Below are 8,578 nucleotides of genomic sequence, written 5' to 3'. Positions count from 1 at the left end.
ATGACCTAAATCATGTTTCGCTGCTTAGGTGTTCTGACAACAGCATTTAATCTAGGTAAATCAAGTCAAACAGAGAACAGGTTTTTTTTCCAGCTGGTTTCTGCTCTAACCTTTCTAATTACAATAATCTTAAATGCCACATGAAGTTTCATTCACATTGCTTGGACATTAAATGAACTATTAGGTAGTGGAGGATTAGAGCAACACCAAAGCCCTTGTAGATTTTCAGCATTATGCAAAGCCTCTCATTTTCCTTTTGACTTAGAACACCATGAAGATTATAGGTTGTATTCATAGTTACACCGGCACTGTTCTTTCCTGTCCATGGGTAAGTCTGTGTCAGTATTTCTATTATAATCCCCCAGTTTCAAAGGACTTTATTACTTGTCCATAAAAATTTGTATTATTTGGTATTAAACCCTCATCCTGGGATAAGGAAAAGAAAAACTATTTAAACACTTGGTGACTGCTCCCCAGTTTTAGAGATAGTACGAGTACATGCATTTTAAAGCAGTCAAAATCAGTGCCTGAAAATTCTCTATCAGTTTTACAGTTCAAAACCAGCTCTATTTTCTACAGTGAATGTTGGCAGGTTGCTATTACACTGCTTGGTGGATTTGTTCTTTTTCCTTCCCGAAGCAGAGAAGGGGCAAAGGGTCACAAATACAAAGCACTCAAATCTCAGAGTAAACTTTGCCAGTGACCTCTGACACCAGGGCTACTGCACTGAATCCTCTGGGACAGAAGAGTGGTGAGATTTCAAAAAGGAATATGTGCAAGGAGTGAGGTGGGAATAAAAACAAGCCTCTGGGAAAGGTTCAGTGCTTTTAAAGCAGCTGCAATCAAGATCTTGCACACTGTGTTCACTAATAAGAAAATGGTTGCAGAGGACATCAATGTCCAATTTAAATCTACTCCTTTTTAGTTTAAAACTGTTACTCCTTGTCCTGTCGCTCCTTTCTACCTGGCTCTGGTAGAAAGTTTCCCTTCATCTTTCTCATAAGCCCCCTTTATATATTGATAAGCTGCAATAAGGTGTCCCTGGAGCCTTCTCTTCTCCAGGCTGAACCACCCCAAATCTCTCAGCGTCTCTCCATAGGAGAAGTGTTCCAGCCCTTTGACCATTTTTGTGGCCCTCCTCTGGAGCTGGTCTAACAGGTCTATGTCTGTCTTGTACTGGAGAACCCAGAGCTGGATGCAGGAGTCCAGATGGAGTCTCATGAGAGTATAGTAGAGGGTGACAATCCCCTCCCTCAAACTGCGGGCCATGCTCCTTTTATGGAACCCAGAATATGACCGGCTTTATGTGCAAATGCACATTGATGGCTCATGTCCAATTTTCCATCCCCCAGCATCCCCAAGTCTTTCTCCACAGGGGTGCTCTCAATTCATTCATCCTTCAGTCTGTATTGATACTGGAGATTGCCCTGACCCACAGAGCCACTCTCAGAACAGGATTCTTATCCTAAGGGGGAAAAATTCAGACCTGTAAACCTGCAAATTCAGAGGCCATTCAAAAAGCTACCTATATCTTTACTTACTTTGTAATGATTATGAGCATTCTGCATCGATCTTGAAACTTCAGAAATGTCTTACCAGTCCTGCTTGTAGGATGTATCAGTTTGTCCGAAACTGAGTCCTCTTTATGCAAAAAGAGAGTGGCTTAAGCTTTTGGCATGGGGAAATGTCTTATGTGCGTATGGAAAGGCTCACACAACACCATGACTTAGGGTCCAGATCTATCTGTAATGTAACTTCCACTGAGAGGTTGCTGCAGTGGTTAATGTGCATGTGGCTGAGCTAATACCAGCAGTGATATTTGAGAGAGGCTCCATGTGTAACACGGAAAGGTGAAAGGATGAGTTCAAAACAGTAAAACCTGTAATCAGCATTAGGCCTTCAGCTGAATCTATTCAAAATCTTTTCAGTTTAAGACACTACCTCTTCTTCATCTTCTTTAACTTCCCTCCGCAAAGATCCTGCTTCTCCAGACTCAATGATCTCCCAGCTCTCTTAATGAATCTGGCATCCCAGTGGCATCTGACTCTTCATTTTCCTCAAGCTTTTATGGTGAGAATTCAATTATATGAGTATTGATTGCCTCAGTATTTTGCCACAACTATAACACTGCTCATGGAATGATTCAGAATGTTTTTATTTTTCAGATCTGTTTTTTAGAAGAAGCTATCTGTGGATTTCAGTTCCATCTGGAGCGTTGACTACTGGGTATATGGATCACATTATCATGTGGAGCAATTGGATCTTTGTACCTGACCCAGGTACTGTGGCTCATCCCTGACCTCTGGCTCTGGCCCATCTTTCCACTCCCCCTCCACTGTTTATGTCCTGTTGACACAGGGAGCTCTGTGTGGCTGGGACTCTCTCTCACATTGCTTGTGTATCATGGGATGAAAATCTTGGAGGTAGCCTATAGGCTTTTCTATACTGCAAAATAACTCATCTGTACTCAATGTTACACTAAACACAGAATAATGTAGAAGGACTTGATATTGTATGGTGGGTTTATTTCAGTGCTGACAACTTTGAAACACCTCAGAATTAGCCAATAAATCAGTGTCCTCTTCAGTGAATGTGGCCAGAAGCCCAAAGAAGCAGAGCTGCACAGACATGAAGTGGTTGCTCAGTAGGGAACATGTGGCTTTTGGGTGCCACACTGAAGACAGTCTGCTGGGTGATCCCTCCCTGCCCTGCAGGACCTGCTGTGGCAGGGCTGGTGAGCTTCAGACAAGCATAGCTGAACCATCTCCCTGATATGTCTCTACCATCTCACCAGAAGGACACCTTGCCTTTTGCCTGGCTTGCATCAGTTGTTCAAATTCAAAACCTGGCCACAGCGGTTGAGTTATGCTTATTTGCTCCTTAATCAGATAGTTCCAGAGATGAGCTCCTTTGTTGGGGAAGGGCATTGGTCAGGAAGGACTACTGACCAAAGAACTGTATTTAAGCTGTCTCAGTTCGGGCTAAACTCCTAAGAAATCTGTTAAGCTACTGACAGAATCATTCTTCACAGCTGTCAGCTCTTATCCATACGCTAGAAGGATCATTAATACAGCTAAAATGGAGCATCTGTCACTCTTGTGCTAAAATGCAGCATTCTTCCCATAAATACTATTTAAAAGGACTTGGGTCTGTATTGTTTAGTGTTTGCTTCAGAGGATGGTAAAACTTCACTACATTTGATTTTTGTCACTGTTACAAGCCTTTTCCAAAAGTTCTGCATCAGTAATGAGAAAACGACATGCATTTTCTTGCTACTCGGTGTCAGGACAAAGAAAAGGAATGGTAAAACAATGAAAGCAAGGAAAATAAGCAAGTATCTACCACATTTTAATTAAAAAGCTAATAAAATTAGACTGGCAGAACTCAAAATCTCTTGTTGTTACACTCAAAAGCAATGTTAAAATATGGATAGAAAAAATCAAGAGAAATGAAGTGTTTCTTCAAGGAGCTATTTTATAAACATTTGAGTTATTAAGTTTAATGTGTTTAACTGAATACTGCACTCCTCTGAAACTGCATATTGGTGAAAAATAGTCTGAAGGGCATTTAAGCATCCTCTCTAACCATAATGATTTTATAAAACCCAGCTGATTTTATCAGTTTTTAGCTGATGACTTTTCCAGTCCTACAGTCAGGTGTCTCACAGAAATTGCAGTTTACTTTTTTTTGCCTCATTTAATTTCTCTTATGACCTTCAAGGTAAATTAAAGTTTTATATTTTTGTGTTTTTAAATTGTCAGAACCATTTTCATCTTGCAGTCTGTTCCAGCTTCTGATTAAAATTGTTTCTTGACATTTAGATTTGAATTTTAATGCTATCATACTTCTTTATTTTTGCTGATTGACTCTAGGTTATATTTATTTCTCTGGGTATGTATTCTTTTTTGGTGGTAATTTACAAAACTCGTAGGTAGGTTACCTCTGCAAAAGTGGCGGTGTTTGTATCAAAATATGTTGCTAGCACTTAGATAAATAAAAATTACATGGCTCAAAGTCCTGAACTAATCCTGTGGAACCTGAGCCTGAAATAATTCGTCTAGATGGCTAAAAGTGAAATTGCAAATCTTGGAGGAAAAGTAGGTTAATTCTGGAAATATGTTTTCAGAACTCCTCCTGGCCTTGGGCTGGAACAGAATCATAGAAACCTAGGCTGGAATAGATGCAGTCTGTAAAAAATAGGTTCCTTTTTATCTTTTTAAAGAGGTGATTTTGGGGTGTCTAAAACATTCTTAAGCGACATAACCATACGAGATGTGCAATGAGATTCTCAGATGGGAAGTTACATCCTGGCACATATTTTCCTGGCTCTCCATGGATTTTCCTCATTCTGACTTATTTTATGAAAAGAGGAGAAAGATCCCAACTATGTGAGATGCAAAAAAAAGCTTATTTCAGAGGCACCTTTTTAATTTTTAAAATATGCCAACTCTGATTCCCTGTTTTGCACCTTGTGCAATCACTTACTCAATGAATGAGGGGATGCAAAATGTTTCCCTGAGCTCAGTTCAAGCTCTAATTTCAGCCCAAATGGTATAAAATCAATGCTGTTTCATGATAGAGTTCAGTAAGCACAAGGCACAAACAGCTGATGGGAGAATTGAAATGTGTGAACTGGCATTTTCAAAGAAATCTAATTTTTACTAAAACCTAGTAATAAGTTGCCCAGTCTACCTGCTGATTGTTTATTAAAGCACAGCTATATTGTAATTATACTGTTATTCTGCATATTCCCAGTTGATGTTACTTTAAAAATTGCTTAAGAAAAAGACTCAACCAAAGAACATGAGTTTAGCAGCTTTTTTCAGCTGTCAGGCAAACTTTGCTCTCATGTTCAGTGACATACCTGCTGGTGTCTTGGTTTCTGATTACATGTTCCAAGGTCATCTTTTTTTCGTGCTTTCATGGATTTCTCAGGCTTGCCAAACATTATTTACATGTTTAAGTTCCCATAATAGCTTTGGTTTGACCTTGGGACACACAAAAGTGAATTTAAAATGTGATAAAGACAGAAAAAATGGTATTTCCAATTTTTGATTTGCTTTAAAAAGAACAGGTATTCTAAATATTTTAAAACCCCAAATGCTTCTGCTGTTCTCTTCTCACCCCCCTGGCAATTCAATTCTTTTTTACTCTGAAACAATATGAATTACCAGAGAAGTAGTGAAATGTTCTTATAAAAAGGGACTAAAATGTTAAGCAATTGAAGGAAGAGATTTTTTAGCATGCTGAAAACAACCCATTTTGCAGTACATTACCACAGGCATTCTGGTGGCAACAAAGCAGTCACCCTAAAAAGGAAGCAATTTTATTACACCAGCCAACTGAAATGCTTTGATACTGTTGGAGGAAATGTCACATTTCCTGATGAAGCATTAGGAAGGGAACTAGAAACATTTTTGACTAATGGGGAATGTGGGAGAGAAAACCTGCCATGTTTCTGAAGGTAGTGGTTGTTAAGTAATACATACTGGGTCTTAGAGGGAAGAAGTGTTAGAGGAAAAAAGTGTGCTCATCACTTGTGATGACAGACAGCTGTGAAAATGCATCAGGCTGCTCTGTGAAATAGAGATATCAGTCCAGCTCTAGACAAGCCAGATCAGGTACCAGAAACAGCCTCAAAAATCCAAGTAATTTTGTCTTTGCATTTTTTGTCTTTGTGTCGTCAGCTAATGTGGGTTAACTAATTAAGCAACTTTTGTTGGTGTTTCACAGAGCCTGTTTCTCAGGATACATATTAATAGCTTCACAGACTTTTAGTATGGAAGCTAGAATCTGTAACTCCCACCCAGTTTGGCTCCACTAGTGATCTGGGATGTGGTGCCATTGTTTGTGCATATCCCCACTTCCTTAGTCTGAGTTGGGCTCTGCTGTGCTAAAAAAATCCCCCAAACCCAAACCCTCAACTATTCATTAAATGATTTTGAAAGAAAACAACTTCATTATATTACAATCAGTCTATACAGAAGCCTAAAATGTTGAGAAAATGCTTTTGCTGAGCACTGACTGTGCAACTAAACTCTTCTTCCAGGCATCTACAGCTCAGTGAACCATGATTTATTACTCTTGAAGACTTCAGAGTACTTCAATCTCTGTTTATCCAATGAAGGGATAGATGCATAATCTTAAAAGCAGCAATAGACATTTCACATATGTAACTTCTAACAATGACAGCTAATTAATTATAGCTCATTTAAGCCACAAAGTAAAATTGACTTAAGCTTTTGCATCACACCATCATGCTTTCCTACAAAACAATTTTCTTTTTCCCCCAAACATGTAATGAGTGTGCGATCTTCAGCTAGATGGGTCCTCAGGTTGGGTCCTCAACATCTTTATCCGATTTTCCAGCCTCTCCATCCATTCATTTCTCAGCCTGAGGACAGAAACATGGATCAGCTTGTCCCCATATTTTTACAGGGAACAGATTTATACTCTTCATGTTTCCCAACAGTGCTATCCTTTGATACTTTTTCCCAGTTGCCATGCAAACTGTCCTGCCCCTTTAGAGTGATTTGCTGGATGGCACTTCAGGAGCAGCTCTTAAATCCCAATAAGGGCTCACCAGAGCTTTGTGGTTCATCTTTATCTCCAGTGTGCCCTCTCTCAAGTGCCTCTGTGCCAGGTGACTTGTCATCTCCACGGGAGATTGTCTGCTGCCACCTACTGGGTAACATCACCCAACATTTCCCCAGTCCTCCTCCTCCTCAGAAATGCATTTAAAAAAGTGCTGCATAGAGGCTCCTGAGCACTATTTGGCTTGGAAGCACTGTGCATGTTGAAGCTTCTATTAGATGCATAGCAGACAGCTTTAGGTGGTAGGTCGCACTTTTTTTTCTTTTTGATAGTATCTACGTGCCATAGAAAGACTGCTTCAAATAGAAAAAACAGTAATTTCTCAGCTGAGGAGTTGAGACATTGAAATTAGGTTAGTTATAAATAGGTAAAACATGCTAAAGATGAATTTCAGTGTTCCTTCACCCAGGGTTATTAATGCAAGACCATCCTTGCTCTTATTTTTCCAGGCATCAGTCCAAAGAGAGGTATGAGGGAGATTTTGAAAAGATGCTTTCTTGTTGAATGATCTCAAGCCAAGATAGTGAACATTGCATGTGCCTTCAACTTACAGAGACTTAATGTGAAGTAAAACTGTACTGCTGTTGCCACAAACTGGTCTTTCTCATTGTGGCTGATTAAGGTAAATATTACTGACTGAGGTAAATAAGGATATGGATGATGGTTGCTTTGGTCAATTGGTACACTTGGACTGTCTGCTTTATTATGGATTTACCTTATGCAAATTAAGCCCTCTTAATTAATTCAAACTATATTGTTGTGGAAAAAAGGCCACAGAGAATGAAGGCGGGTCAGGTACACATATGCTCTAGTTCTGCTGTGAACAGAAGCCTTGATGTTCAAAACAAGCCTGAACTGCTAGATGTCCTTGATGACTTCAGGAAGTTCCCCACTTTGGACCCATTTATGGAACAAGCATGAAGTATTCTCTTATCTGTGAAGCCATAACTTAGACACGTTAACATTAGCATACCAATTTAGGGAGCTTTATTATTTTCTAAAAATCTAAGAAAAATACTTTCAGCTTTCATTGCATGACTTAAATATAGTTATCACTTTTATTTAAAAAGGAATTACAACACAAAATCAAATAACCTTTCCAGATGCAAACTACTCACTTTGTCAGAGCACTTCTTCGCCGACGTTCTTTTTCAATTTGCAGATACTGAGTTTGTTGTTCAATAGTCTTTTCCCAGAAGTTCCTCAAGTCACTAGTTTCGCATCCCCGCACTTCATGACGTATGTATTGGCTATTCATTTTCTCTAAAGGAGAAATTTGAAACAACCATATGACAAGTTATTGGTTCCCCGTCTGTTCTCATGGCTAAAGCACGCTCTTGTTGTTTTGGATTTTCACAGAGTTAAGGTCACACAGTCTTTTTTTTTGTAGGATCAGGGTAAGAGTGGGCATGACTCACTATTTAAGCTTTTCATTCCTAGCTCTGACACTTGAGGATTTGCTATCTGCAGTGATTTGAAATCTTACTTGTTCACCTCAAATATTTCTCATGTCCATCTGCCTGTGACCTTTAAGCTCACGGTGCAGGACAGTTCTGTTGTATTGTCTAGCTTAATGATTAAGATACCTTTTACTGTACTCATAAATGGAAAGGAAATATAAAAATTACTAGATCTGGTGGGATTTTTCCTCACCATTCTTACATCTATAAAATGATAAAGTGACCATTGTAGATTAATATTAAAACAAAGAAGAAAAAGAGCTCTAGTGATTTCCTGTTAATCATTATAACACTTACCTTAGCTTTATAACACTTACCTTAGCTTTATTTGGGAATGGAGAAAATTCATATGTATAAAAGTATGTACATAATTTTATAAGATGCTGGCTTGCAAAAGCCACCTTGCTTATTAAATATGTCTCCCTCTTCCACAATTTTCAAAACAGAGCAAATTCACTGAATGTATTTGTATATCTGTACCCATCCTGTATCTCTGCCTTCATTTAATATAATCTTAAAAATAA

General features: G+C 38.8%; 1 protein-coding gene across 1 annotated transcript; it reads right to left on the bottom strand.

The window, feature by feature from the left end:
- Nucleotides 1-6,315: 6,315 nt before the first annotated feature.
- Nucleotides 6,316-7,852, bottom strand: LOC118452226 (protein FAM240B-like). The gene is made up of 2 exons (XM_035893776.1): nucleotides 7,713-7,852; nucleotides 6,316-6,394 (listed from the first exon to the last, which is right to left on the bottom strand). The coding sequence occupies exons 1-2, from the start codon at nucleotides 7,850-7,852 to the stop codon at nucleotides 6,316-6,318; spliced, it is 219 nt and encodes a 72-aa protein (XP_035749669.1).
- Nucleotides 7,853-8,578: the final 726 nt, after the last annotated feature.

This window comes from Egretta garzetta, unplaced genomic scaffold, assembly GCF_000687185.1.
Source record: "Egretta garzetta isolate BGI_Z169 unplaced genomic scaffold, ASM68718v1 scaffold310, whole genome shotgun sequence".
Classification (NCBI taxonomy): Eukaryota; Metazoa; Chordata; class Aves; order Pelecaniformes; family Ardeidae; genus Egretta; species Egretta garzetta.
This window is presented reverse-complemented; position numbering and strand designations above follow the sequence as displayed.